This window comes from Mobula birostris, chromosome 8, assembly GCF_030028105.1.
Source record: "Mobula birostris isolate sMobBir1 chromosome 8, sMobBir1.hap1, whole genome shotgun sequence".
Classification (NCBI taxonomy): domain Eukaryota; kingdom Metazoa; phylum Chordata; class Chondrichthyes; order Myliobatiformes; family Myliobatidae; genus Mobula; species Mobula birostris.
In genome coordinates, this window is record NC_092377.1 from 69,519,149 (window position 1) to 69,534,145 (window position 14,997).

Sequence of the window (14,997 nt, forward strand, 5' to 3'; positions counted from 1 at the left end):
ACACCATCCCAACCGTGAAGCATGGGGTGACAGCATCATGTTGTGGGGGTGCTTTGCTGCAGGAGGGATTGGTGTACTTCACAAAATAGATGGCATCATAAGGAAGGAAAATTATGTGGATATATTGAAGGAACATCTCAAGACATCAGCCAGGAAGTTAAAGCTCGGTCGCAAATGGGTCTTCCAAATGGACAATGACCCCAAGCATACCTCCAAAGTTGTGGCAAAATTGCTTAAGGACAACAAAGTCAAGGTATTGGAGTGGTCAGCACAAAGCCCTGACCTCAATCAGATAGAAAATTTGTGGGCAGAACTGAAAAAGCGTGTGCGAGCAAGGAGGCCTACAAACCTGACTCAATTCCACCAGTTCTGTCTGGAGGAATGGAACAAAATTCCAGCAACTTACTGTGAGAAGCTTGTGGAATGCTACCCAAAACGTTTGACCCAAGTTAAACAAATTAAAGGCAATGCTACCAAATAGTAACAACGTGTATGTAAACTTCTGACCCACTGGGAAAGTGATGAAAGAAATAAAAGCTGAAATAAATCATTCTACTATTATTCTGACATTTCACATTCTTAAAATAAAGTAGTGATCCTAACTGACCTAAGACAGGGAATGTTTTCTAGGATTAAATGTCAGGAATTGTGAAAAACTGAATTTAAATGTATTTGGCTAAGGTGTATGTAAACTTCTGACTTCAACTGTACGTTTATTCCTATGAGCAGCAGAACTATTTTTTTCTCATTCTCTACTTTTTTTCCTAATAAATCATGTACATTTGGTGCCATTCATTAATACTACTGTGGAGGTATGGTTACTATATCGAGTGATTTTTGTACATTTTCCCAGTTAAGGACAAAATCAATTTTAAGGATGCCTATATAACTGTAAATCTTTTCTATACTCTTTACAGCTTAATGTTATCTTTCTTATAACTGAATATAATATTCCAAATGTAGCCTCTCCAACATCTTGTACAAGTGCAACATAATGTACAAATTTCTATATTCAATGCACTGACTGATGATGGCCAGCATGCAAAATCTCTAGTCATAAATCTGTCTAGCTGTGAATTGACTTCCAGGAAACCATGTTCTTGTGCTCCTAGGTGCCTCCGTTCTACAACACTTCCCAGGGCTACACCGTTCACTGTGGAAGTCTTATCCTGATTTGTCTTCCCAAAATGCAGCACCTTGTAATTATCATGAATAAAATTTTCAGTTCAATTCTCGGCCCACTTACTCAGCTGTTCAAGATTCTTCTATAATTCCTGATAAGTATTTTTAGTGTCATAAATAGCTCAGCCTATTTTAGTATCATCTGCAAGCTTAGTAACCATGTTTTGTAGATTCTCTTCCAAATCATTGATATGGTTAACAAGAACCAATGGGCCAAGCACTCACCTCTGGGAAACACCACTGGTCAAGGCCTCCAGTCTGAAAACAACCATCCAAGAACACCTCTCCTTCCTATCATCAAGCCAACTGTATATCAAGTTAGCTAACTCTTCCTGGATCCCATGCAAAATAACTTTCCATTGCAGTCCACCATGTGTAAGTTTATCAAATGTCATATAGAAGCCCATATAGACTATATCCACTGCCCTGCTCTCATCAACCTTCCTGGTGACCTCTTCAAAAAACTCAATCAAATTGGCAAGATATAATCTCCCACACACTCTGTGCTGACAATCCCAAATCAACCACTCTCTCCAAATGCATGTTATCTTATTCCTTTGAAAATCTACTACAGGTCAACTTTCACTAATCTGACTACCTGTAATCCGGTTCCTTCGATAATCCGCACTGATTTCAAATTTTCCGAGCAATTGTAACTTCAAATTTTCCAGGCCACCGTACCAATCTGCTGCGCATTGTTTTGGTTGCGTTAGATCTGTTCACGTGTTGGCGCGCTCTTGTAAGCACAGACAGGCTATTCCTGCTTGTTTTCCTACATTTATTAATATCATTTGTGTGAGGCACAACCACCCGGCACTTGCCCGTCTCACCCGCCAGCAGCGGGGGAGCTGGCACGCGCTGGGTCGGTCCGCCTTCTCGCCCGCCTGCCAGCGTCACCCAGCCAGCACTCTGTTCTCTTCTGCCTACAACCTCAGATCAGACGTGGTGACCCACTGAATTTAAGCACATTACTAAGCGGGGGAAAAGAAACTAATGAGAATCCTCTCAGTAACTGTGAGTGAAGAGGGAAGAGCCCAGCACTGAATCCCCAGCTACCTGGTGGTCACATGAAATGTGGCATTTAGAAGACCTCCTTTCTCCCACTTCTGCTTCTGACAACCCCATGCTTGCAGATATGTAACTTTGCCTGACTGTATATTAAACATTTTTGGGGTAACTGCAAGTCTGTGTCTTTGCTATCGCTTAGCTCACCCTTGAGTGCTGGTAGTGGGTGCACTTTATTTTTTGCCGGTGGGAAGGGGGGATTGTTGCTTGCCGTCGCTTACGCGTGGGTGGGAGGGGAGCCAGGGGGGGACTTAGGGGTTCTAACACTTAACAGTTGTTCATTCTTTGGGGCACTCCTCTGTTTTCACAGATGGTTGCGAAGAAAAAGCATTTCAGGATGTATATTGTATACATTTCTCTGACATTAAATGAACCTTTGAATCCTTTGATATTTTTGAAGTATGATGAGGGGGTTAGCTATTGCTTAATGTGATCCTTCTGAAATTCAGGATTTTCACTAATCCGGCATTCCTCAGGTCTCAATGGTGCCGGATTATAGAAGGTCGACCTGTAGAAATTTACCACATGTGTTAGGGCTTACTGGTTTACAGTTCCCAGGTTTTTATATGCAATCCTCCTTAAATAGAGGAACAATATTAGCCATCCTCCAATCTTCTGACACTTTGCTTGATGCTAATAATGCATATATATCAGCCAGAATTCCCTCAGTTGCTTCCCAAAGTGTTCTTGGATATACTTGATCAGGCGCTGGAAACTTATCTACCTTCATATGTTTTAAGGCATCTTCTACTCCAATGTGGACTGTCCTTAAGACATCCCCATTATTTTGCCCTAAGTACCCTAGTCTTCATGCCTTTCTCCATGGTAAAAGAAGAGAAATATTAAGGCCTTTTTGTGGCATTTTTAAAATGAAAAATAACTGCCAGTTTGGATGCAATAATAGAATATTATAATATTACTTAGACTTTTTTTGAAAATAAGTTTCACAAAAGATATCTGTCTTTTGTTAAATATTGACATTACATATAATATAAAATGGCAAATAAAATAGAATTATTTTTGCAATTATTTTATAGTATGAAAATAATACTTAAAGACTAATGTGACCCTGAATTGTTCATTACTGATATCTATATTTCCTCCGGCACAAGCAAAGGAAGGTGAAGCTGATTTAATATTAAAAGCAAGACATGGAAAGCCCAGTAGATAACAGATAATCATTATTTATTACCCCAAAAGTTATAATCAAGACAATACATGCCAATAATAAACAAAAGAAAATCTGCAGATGCTGGAAATCCAAGCAACACACACAAAATGCTGGAGGAACTCAACAGGCCAGGCAGCATCTATGGAAAGAGAGTACAGTCGATGTTTTGGGGCAAGACCCTTCGGCAGGACTCAGCCCGAAACATCAACCTGCCAATAATAATCGGTTTTGCAAATCTCTGGTCAGAATAATTAGTAAACCTATCATCACCACTTCACTTTTCATCTGTCATATTCAAATATTTGATTTGCATGCCATTTACAGTTACCGTCATTGATGGTGTCAGAGATGAGTTTCCCCACTAAGGTCTTGTCGATCAGAATTTTCTCCAGATGTGGGCCGCAAAGACTTAAAGAAACCAGAACACCTGAACCAAAGAAAAGCTGGAAGAATTAAGACATAATGTTAAGGGCAATCTTTGAAACCATCATTCCAAACTGCAATTTTTATACAAAATATTAAATACAAATATAAGTTTAAAAAAATTGGATTAGCTGTTTGAAACTCCAAAAATCCATATTAAATGTTATGTAATAAAACAGAAGAGCTCCCAAAAATTGGACTTTGAATCACAAAAAGATACACAATTGAAGGAACCCATTCAAGCCATTCTACCTCTACCAGCTCTTTCCTCTTCTTGGCAATTTGCTTCCTGTCAAACTAACCAGAGTTTCATGTTCTGGAAGGGTCCATTTCCAGGTTAAAAATTAAATCGATGCTGAATTGATCTGGACTATAGATTTTCAACGGTGCTTCTTTGTCTTTGTGATGTTAGCATACACAATGAGAATTGCCAGCATTCTCATTATTTCCCTGATCTTGAACTCCCATTCCTTACAGATACTGACAAATACAGTGAATATGACCAGTGTTCTGGCTTCTGGATCACTGCCAAGTTGGCCAGACATACCCTGGTAGGGTCAGCATTAAGAAACACAATTCTAGCATTATCCCTAACTCCAATTAGCATGTTTTTTTGAGCATGGTTCCTACTGGATGCAGAGGGTCACCAAAATTATGGTGATATTTGTAATTCTGCTCATCTATTATTAAGGAACTATACTTAAAGTGCAAATATCTTTCTCCTTCCGAGATTTACCTGATTTTTTTCACTCTTTGACTCAGGGAAGAGGTTTCAGTATTTGCTCAAGAAACAATGGCTATTATTTGTTCTTTATCTCCAAATTGATCCTTTTTTACCTCATCAGTTATTGATTTTAACAGACTGATCTTGGTATCAGTTTAACAAACTGATACCAAGAATAGTAGGACTGACATATTAAGAGATAGGATTGGTTAGGCTCATATTTACTACATTTAATAAGAACATAATAACATCAGACAATATGAAGAATAGGCCAATTGGCCCCTCAAGCCTACCCTGTCACACAATATGACAATTCTCCCAAATGCCATCTTCTCTAGTGTGTCAGTTCCCCCAATTCCCCGATCTTTCAAAAAAGTATCTTTAAATACACCCAACAACCTAGACTTTGTAATACTCTGGGATAGAGAATCTCAGAAATTCTTGAACACCTCAGTTTTAAATGACCACCCCAAATCTTGTAACCATGTCTCCCATTTGAGATGTTCCCAATAGTGAGAATATACCAACATCAACACTACCATGTCATGCTTCCATTCCACCCAAAGGATCTTGCATGCTTCAATAAGTTCAGTCCTTAAAGTTCTGAATTTCAAAGAAAGGGACCTCATGGAAACCTACAAAATTCTATAGATCTGGACACGAGTCACAGTGTAAGATTACAGGGTAAGACTTTCCAGATTGAGATTCCTTGCAGCAGTCTTGCTGTCATTTTGGAAATATTCCTTATGTATGGTAGGGTTAGCCTCTTTCTTGTCTGTTCAGTAGGAGTTAAAAGGTTGTTTCTCTGAAGTTGCATCTGAATGCTATTCAGCCAAGTGGATACACACTGAAGTTGTGCATACTTCAAGAAGAAAGAAGAAAATCACCTTTTTTCAAGTATTCACATTCAATGGCTATCCAAAAATCTTCATCTGAAGGCACCTCGTCCAGAGAAACAACCTTTTAACTCTTAAAGAGCATTATGGTGGATGTCCCCAGGGCCTGATGGAAAATACCCCAGCTTACTGAGAGCGGCAACATATGAGATTGCTGGGGCTTTGACCAATATCTTCATATCTTCTTATCCTCTTACCCACAGGCGAAGTCCCAGAGGACTGGCCTGTAGCTAATGCTGTTCCATAATTCAAGAAGAGAACCAGCAATAATTCTGGAAGCTGTAGACTGGAGAGTCTCATGTCAGTGGTAGGGAAGTTACTCGAGAGAATTCTTGGGGATAGGACTTATGAGTATTTGGAAAACTATGGCTTAAGACAAGACCATAAGACAAAAGAGCAGAAGTTGGCCATTCGGCCCATTGAGTCTGCTCCACCATTTTATCATGAGCTGATCCATTCTCCCATTTAGTCCCACTCCCCTGCCTTCTCACCATAACCTTTGATGCCCTGGCTACTCAGATACCTATCAATCTCTGCCTTAAATACATCCAATGACTTGGCCTCCACTGCCGCCCGTGGCAACAAATTCCATAGATTCACCACCCTCTGACTAAAAAAATTTCTTCACATTTCTGTTCTGAATGGGCGCCCTTCAATCCTTAAGTCATGCCCTCTCGTACTAGACTCCCCCATCATGGGAAACAACTTTGCCACATCCACTCTGTCCATGCCTTTCAACATTCGAAATGTTTCTATGAGGTCTCCCCTCATTCTTCTAAACTCCAAGGAATACAGTCCAGGAGCGGACAAACGTTCCTCATATGTTAACCCTCTCGTTCCCAGAATCATTCTAGTGAATCTTCTCTGTACCCTCTCCAATGTCAGCACATCCTTTCTTAAATAAGGAGACCAAAACTGCCCACAGTACTCCAAGTGAGGTCTCACCAGCGCGTTATAGAGCCTCAACATCACTTCCCTGCTCCTATACTCTATTCCTCTAGAAATGAATGCCAACATTGCATTCGCCTTCTTCACTACTGACTCAACCTGGAGGTTAACTTTAAGGGTATCCTGTATGAGGACTCCCAAGTCCCGTTGCATCTCAGAACTTTGAATTCTTTCCCCATTTAAATAATAGTCTGCCCGTTTATTTTTTCTGCCAAAGTGCATAACCATACACTTTCCAACATTGTACTTCATTTGCCACTTCTCTGCCCATTCTTCCAATCTATCCAAGTTTCTCTGCAGAACCCTCCGTTTCCTCAGCACTACCGGCCCCTCCACCTATCTTCGTATCGTCAGCAAACTTAGCCACAAAGCCATCTATTCCATAATCCAAATCGTTGATGTACAATGTAAAAAGAAGCAGCCCCAACACTGATCCCTGTGGAACACCACTGGTAACTGGCAGCCAACCAGAATAGGATCCCTGTATTCCCACTCTCTGTTTCCTGCCAATCAGCCACGCTCTATCCACGTATGTAACTTTCCCGTAATTCCATGGGCTCTTATCTTGTTAAGTAGCCTCATGTGTGGCACCTTGTCAAAGGCCTTCTGAAAATCCAAATATACAACATCCACTGCACCTCCCTTGTCTAGTCTACTGGTAATTTCCTCAAAAAATTGTAATTGGTTTGTCAGGCAGGATTTTCCTTTAAGGAATCTATGCTGAGTTCTGCCTATCTTGTCATATGCCTCCAGGTACTCTGTAACCTCATCCTTGACAATCGACTCCAACAACTTCCCAACCACCGATGTCAAGCTAACAGGCCTATAATTTCCTTTTTGCTTCCTTGCCCCCTTCTTAAATGGTGGAGTGACATTTGCAATCTTCCAATTTGCAACCATGCCAGAATCTATCGACTTTTGAAAGATCATCGCTAATGCCTCCGCAATCTCCACAGCTACTTCCTTCAGAACACGAGAGTGCGTTCCATCTGGTCCAGGAGATTTATCTACCTTTAGACTATTCAGCTTCCTGAGTACTTTCTCTGTTGTAATTGTGACTGCACACACTTCTCTTCCCTGCCACCCTTGAGTGTCTGGTATACTGCTGATGTCTTCCTCAGTGAAGACTGATGCAAAATACTCGTTCAGTTCCTCTGCCATCTCTTTATCTCCCATTACAATTTCTCCAGCATCATTTTCTATCAGTCCTATATCTACTCTCACCTGTCTTTTACTCTCTATATACTTGAAAAAGCTTTTAGTATCCTCTTTGATATTATTTGCTAGTTTCCTTTCATAATTAATCTTTTCCCTCTTAATGGCCTTCTTGGTTTCCTTTTGTAAGGTTTTAAAAACTTCCCAATCCTCTGTCTTCCCACTAATTTTTGCTTCCTTGTATGCCTTCTCCTTTGCTTTAACTTTGGCTTTGACTTCTCTTGTCAACCACGGTTGCATCCTTTTTCCACTCGAAAATTTCTTCTTTTTTGGAATATATCTGTCTTGCACCTTCCTCACTTCTCGCATAAACTCCAGCCACTGCTGCTCTGCTGACTTTCCTATCAGTGTCCCTTTCCAGTCAACTTTGGCCAGTTCCTCTCTCATGCCACTGTAATTTCCTTTACTCCACTGAAATGCCGACACATCAGATTTCGGCTTCTCTTTTTCTAATTTCACATAACTCAATCATGTTATGATCACTGTCTCCTAAGGGTTCCTTCACCTCAATCTCTTTAATCACCTCCGGTTCATTACACAATACCCAATCCAGTAGAGCCGATCCCCTAGTGGGCTCAACAACAAGCTGTTCTAAAAAGCCATCTCGCAGACATTCTACAAATTCTCTCTCTGGAGATCCAGTGCTGACCTGATTTTCCCAATCTACTCGCATGTTAAAATCCCCCACAATTATCATAACACTGCCCTTCTGACAAGCCTTTTCTGCTTCCAGTTGTAATTTGTAGTCCACATCCCTGCAGCTGTTTGGAGGCCCATAAATAACTGCCAACAGGGTCCTTTTACCCCTGCTATTTCTTAGCTCAACCCATAAAGATTCTGCACCTTCTGATGCTATATCACCTCTTTCTAATGATTTCATATCATTTCTTACCAATAAAGCCACTCCACCCCCTCTGCCTACCTGCCTATCCTTCCGATACACCGTGTATCCTTGGACGTTCAGCTCCCAGAGACATGCATCCTTTAGCCAGGTCTCAGTGATGGCCACAATATCATACCTGCCAATCTGTAGCTGTACGACAAGATCATCCACCTTATTCCTTATGCTGCGTGCATTTAAGTACAACACCTTAAGACCAGTATTTGATACTTTTTGCTTTGATTTCAATGCAACTTTATTGCACTGCAACTCATACCAATGGCTACAAATTTGCCCCATCACCTGCCTGTCTTTCCTGACATCTTTACTGCTCACTATCTTAGAGTTATTTCTGTTTTCCCCTTCCTCCGCTCTATCATTCTGGTTCCCATCCTCCTGCCAAATTAGTTTAAACCCTCCCTAACAGCTCTATTAAACTTTCCCGCCAGGATATTGGTCCCCTTCGGGTTCAGGTGTAACCTGTCCTATTAGAACAGGTCATACTTCCCCCAGAAGAGATCCCAATTTTCCAAGAATCTGAAGCCCTGCCCCCTACACCAGTCTCTCAGCCACACATTCATCTGCCTGATCCGACTATTCTTGCCCTCGCTAGCACGTGGCACAGGTAGCAATCCCGAGATTACTACCCTGGAGGTCCTGCTTCTCAGCTTCCTTCCTAACTCCCGGAAATCTCTCTTCAGGACCTCCTCCTTTGTCCTATCTATGTCATTGGTACCAACATGTACCAAGACAACTGGCTGCTCACCCTCCCCCTTTGGAATATTCAGGACCCGATCCGAGACATCCCGTACCCTGGCACCTGGGAGGCAACACACCATGCGGGTATCTCTGTCAGGTTCACAGAATCTCCTGTCCATAAACCTGATAGATTACCTGGTAATTACCTGATTACCAGATTTGAACTGATGTAAAACCAAACCTAGGTATAAATTAAAACCACAACATAAAACCATTGTTGAGCACATACCTGACAAAAGCTCTTGTTCTTCCATTTGCTCAGCACACAACGAGTGCACTGCAGCAGTTCCTAAAGGACAACAAAAATACAGATGGCCATGTCAGAAGCATATGTTATCACCAATGGTCGGAGTGTTTCTAATATCATATCAGAAAAGATAAGCATGCTTCAAACACAACAATGGAACTGTGTTAGTGCATACTGCTGCACTGGAGGCTGGTTATTATACACTTTGCCAAGGCTAAATCTCTGCAAAAAAATTAAAGCTGATGAAAGATAAACAAAGGTGTATAATTGTTTACTGTCAATTTTGTGACTAGAAGGTACCTCAAACTCCTTGAGAGTGTCTCTAAGTTTATCAGGTCGTTTATTCTTGGGTGTCCATAAGTATTCATGAGCTAATAAACAAAATTTGAATTGTTAAAATTATAATGATAAGAATTATATCGTTATAACAATTACCATTGTCATTCCATTGTTAAAGCACCAATAATTTATCTGACCCTGTCAACATTATCCAGAATTTAAAAACATACATTACAAAATAAAAACAAATTAATAAAATGGCAACCAGAGGACAGATTCAAGATAAATAGCAGAAGTAAAATCAGCATTTATGTGGTGTCTCTCTCTTTGTTCTGCATTATGGATTGGACAATTGCGTTTATGGGATGTGGAGTTTTCAGAATTATGTTTTTATATTCTGTGTTTTTTGCCCATTTCTTTCCATTTTGTTGTGCGAGTGGAGGGGGCTTGGGGGTCAATGTTCCTGTTTCATTTTGTGCAGTGGGGAGATTGATGTTCTTGTTCTGTTTTGTGTGGTGGAAGGCGGGGTTTGTGGGTTGATAATCTGGAGGCAATTCTTTCTTGTGTGGGGAGGGTGGGTTTGATGTTTCTCTCTGAACAACTTTCATGCTTTTTTCTTTGTTTCATGGCTATCTGGAGAAGACAAATCTCAGGGTTGTATATGGATACAAACCTATGAAAATAAAATCTGCAAACCTTTGGGGAAAACCCAAGAGAATGGGTTAATTTGAGATCTTTTTAAAAATCCTTCACTGTGTTAAAAGGCTTCCTGTGATGCATGATTCCATGAATCAATGTTAAACTAATTTGGAAGCTTCAGATTTAGCAAAACATTATACATAAAGAACATTACGTTTAGATATAATATAGCATACAAACATGCAGGATTCAGACGCATGGGCTACCATTTCATCAGCAAGAAGATAAATATAAAGCTGGGAAAACATGAGATCAACTTAGGCATTTTGCCTGCCCATAATGTGATCTCTTATAAAGCAGTAAGTAGATCTGTTGGCCTCTTCCCGCTGCATTTCAGATTCCAATTAATGTTCCAGAGTCATATTTCTACCACTCTCTAGGCAGAGATGTTTCTCCAGATTATCTCATTATGAATAAGATTTGGTGAGGATGTGCCTTACATTTTGCATGAATGAAAGTACTCACGGGGAAAAAGTTCCCTTTACAAATGAATTACTAAAATAGAAACAATATCTAACTGTAGTGTCCTTGTTTTTTAATATACACTTGGATGTGAAGAACATTTAGAAAAACAGCTTTAATAACCACATGGCTTATATATTTAATGTGGTACCCAAGGGACATAATAGTAGGCAATATCCCATTACCAAGGAAGACAGGAGTGCTAGCATTTATTAGCACTTTGATTTATTCCACAAAGCTAGCCTTTCCTTTAAAAAAAACTGTAATATCCAAATTAAAGAAAGACAATCCCATTTGTGCAAAATGGGGAAATAACATTTGCTTCATTTATTAAGAGCCTATTACATTGTTATGCTAACACATGGGTTACCCTCAGTGATTTGCTGTTTCTCTTCTAGGTAACAGCAGTCTACTGATGGAACTGCAAGAATTTTAAATGAAAAAGAAATTTAAAATTTATGCCTACTGTAAAAACTAACAAATATTTTTGCTGTAAAGTTACAAGATGATTATGATACTGCTACAAATTTTAAAAAAGAAAAACATTAAACATAAATGTAGATTAGGAGCAGAATCCACAAACCATTAATAATGCAATGACAGTATTAAGTGTACAGAAAGTGGGGTAAATCCAGCTTTGGAAAAGGTAGCAACATAAAGAGCATTGAATTGATATTTCAATTGACAACCACTAACAACCACTAACTGTCACCACAGTTAAATTTCTACCCAAGGATGCTCATAGAATCCTTATACAAGTTGGGCTAAAAGAAATAATTCATCTGAGAACATATATATAAAAATTCAATGACAAAAAGGCTCGCTACTTCATATATTATCAGTAGGATTTTGATGCCCCCTGCTGGAAAGTTTCATGCAGCAATATGGGGCATCAAGAGTTACTGTCAGATAGTTTTTAATTGGCATTTCAGTAAAAATTAAACTTACCAGATTCTTTTCGATCATGGTATTGAAAGGTGCCAATATCTGCATCTGCCATAGAATTTGGAAAAGGAAACAAGTAAAATAAAAAAAAATCAAATTGACATTCTTAAATATAATACCATGCTGATATTAAAAAAGTTATGCATCATGTCACTTAACAAGACCATCTTTAAACATTTAGTATAAAATCAGAGTTTATATTGACCCTTGGTTACAACATCATCTAGCTGATCGCAATTATTTTACCTACAGTAAATTGAGTAGATAAAACACTCTTTAACCACACACATAACTTTGTCTTTTTTGTTTTCTCACAAAGAACTAAATCATTTCTTATTTAGTCCCACCTGACTGTTATATGCAATTTTGTAGTGCTAACTATCTTTATACAAGTAAATGACAGAATAAAGTTGAACAAAGAGCAAAAGCTGCTTGCAGGTGAGGCAATGAGATTGATTCCTGATTTGTGCTAACTTGATTGTTAATAGCTAAAATGTTTGAAGTGCACTGTATTTAACATCAGTGCCCTAAGTGCGGGGCTGGAAGGAACTGAAGTCTGCCATTGTTTTTATTCCTGATTTCTATCCTCAACAAGGTTGAGTGGCGGCCAAGTTTGGCTTACTGGTACCACTAATGATTACCTTACCAGCATTCAATGACTGCATCTTGAGAAAAACCACTATTTGAGATCAGTACACCAGAGAGATTTATTACCTATCAGGAATCAATGCCCCAGTGGAGAGAAAAAATTCGGAAAATGGGGAAAATAATTTACACTCAATACTTCCAAAGTACTTCACTACCAAAAAAAGTTGAAGGAACTTAGAGGTCAAGCAGCATCCGTAGATGCGAAGAGTAGTTAACACTTTGGTTTGAGATCCCACATAAGGATTCACTTTGACTATTGCTTTGCTTCCACAGATGCTGCTTAATCTGCTGGGTCCCTTTAGCAGTTTGTTTTTTGTTTCAGATCCCAGCATCTGCAGTTTATGGTGCTTCCGTTCTTCACTAGCCTTTTGAGATAAGTCGTGTAGGATGCTATTTATATGTGTTTTTAAAATCTTAGATATATATAAATTAATAGGGTGAATTTAAAATGTTCTAATTGATACACAACTGCAAAAATTAACATTTTAATACTAAAGATAACAAAATGCAGATGTAACTTGTATTGTAATATATTTTACATTTGTATTTCATTACATTAATATATCTTAAATCTTTATCTAAAAGTAAATTGAATTTCCACAATAGATGACACAAATCAATTAAAAGGCTATTAAAATATACAGCACAAAATAAAACATATTGGAAACCAGATTTATTTCTAAAACAGTAACATTGTCGAAATCAAACACTATTAGGACTTGGCAATAGCTCAATTACCCTTGACTTGTAAGGTATTCTTCATAGACCACAGGTGTAGCTCAGTTAGACAGAAAGACATCTGATGGCAGATGGAAGACAGATCTGTTAAAGCAAGAAGCAACCCAATGTGTGAAAATTAATTAGCCTCCATTAAGCAAAAACTGAGAATCTCTGGAAGGGAAATTGTAAATGGTCCCTCATTAACCATATTTTAAGATGAAAATGTCAATAATCTGGGGACCAGTACACATTAGCACATTTGACATTTTTTTTCCATTAACTAACAAAAAGCAGGATGAGAAAAGCAGTTTTTTTTTCTCCCGAAGGATTTTCTTATTATGTGGCTGGGTCAACGTTAAGCTCCAGAAGGAAGCACTATTTGAGAAACCCATTAACTAATGTCTCAAATTCCATGCACTTTCTTTTTTGTAATACTGAGTATTTTGGAAGAGAAAGCAAATTTGTAGATTCCACCATTTAGCATTCCGTGTAAACCAACAACTAATCACATGAGAATATTCTTTGATTTTGATTCCAACATGCTAAACCTACTGTTGTTTTTCACTGATGGAGGAGTATAGAGAAACAGTAGAAAATGGTTCAAGGATTGTTCGAACAATCCTGCAGAACTGGCTATATCACATTTAAACATAAACACCACTATGGACCACAGGGGATGAATAAATTGCTTCAGTGTTGTATATTCCATGTAATTATATGTTCACCATAAACAACAAAGAATTCCATTTCTTCAAGAAGTACAAATTGATATATTATACCAATATTATAAATTTTACACTAATATATATATAAAATTCATATGTCATTCATTAATAGAATCATCACTTCCTAAACAATTGTACTCACAAAATAATTTGTATGAGAAGTCATTTGGTAAAACTAATTCATAGCAAGAACTGTATTTTTATTTTTTAGAGCGAGTTAAAATATCATAAATAATACATCAATTTTATGAGTCTTCTGTAAACTAGGAAACTGATATAATCTTCAAATGTTCAAAGATTAAAAAATTTACATATAATTTGCAAGAACAATCATAAATAACATGCATAAATCACAAAGAAATGAAACCATTTTTTCCTTCTAGAAACTTACTATCCTAGTCATCACCAGCTTCTCTTTTTCGCTCTTCTGTTATCCATTTTATTACTAACTCCAGTGATTCCACTTGAGCAGTAATGGACTTCTATCATTTAAGTAATCGTTTCTCAAATGTATGTCATGGTGTATAAGTGATAAAGTATATGAAGAGCTGAACCATACTGTATATGATAATCCAATCAGAACCCCTTAAAACTAATACATTTACTGGACTATGATCACAAATGGGTGCACTGGCTAATTTTTCTGCTCCCCAGTGGATGGTTACTCAGAAGTACGTCTCCACTTCTGACTTAAGATGACCTAACAGAGCAATCTTACAATTAAACGTGCAACTTTCATGCTGCCTGATCTACTGAATTCCTCCAGCATTTTGTGTGTGTTGCTCTGACTTTCCAGCATCTGCAGAATCTCTTGTGTTTGAATTTTACATGTGTTATTTTTGCTCCTATTCATTTTATTCCTAATGAGTTAACAAATAAAATATAAGTGTAAAATCTTTGTTTTCCGCAGAATGATCAACATGCATGATACAAGTGACTGCTTGAAGTACAGTTTTTGCACAATTGAAAAACATCCATTTGAAAAAGATAGCTAATGAGTTAGCTAATT

General features: G+C 38.4%; 1 protein-coding gene across 1 annotated transcript in view; it reads right to left on the reverse strand.

Moving 5' to 3' along the window:
• wdpcp (WD repeat containing planar cell polarity effector) overlaps positions 1–14,997 on the reverse strand; it is a 223,067-nt gene that overhangs the window by 139,592 nt on the left and 68,478 nt on the right. The window contains exons 2-6 of the mRNA XM_072265406.1: positions 13,282–13,365; positions 11,899–11,943; positions 9,811–9,881; positions 9,493–9,552; positions 3,747–3,861 (exon numbers count right to left, since the gene is read on the reverse strand). Coding sequence (XP_072121507.1) covers positions 3,747–3,861; positions 9,493–9,552; positions 9,811–9,881; positions 11,899–11,943; positions 13,282–13,365 — 375 coding nt within the window. The remainder of the gene's footprint in view (positions 1–3,746; positions 3,862–9,492; positions 9,553–9,810; positions 9,882–11,898; positions 11,944–13,281; positions 13,366–14,997) is intronic.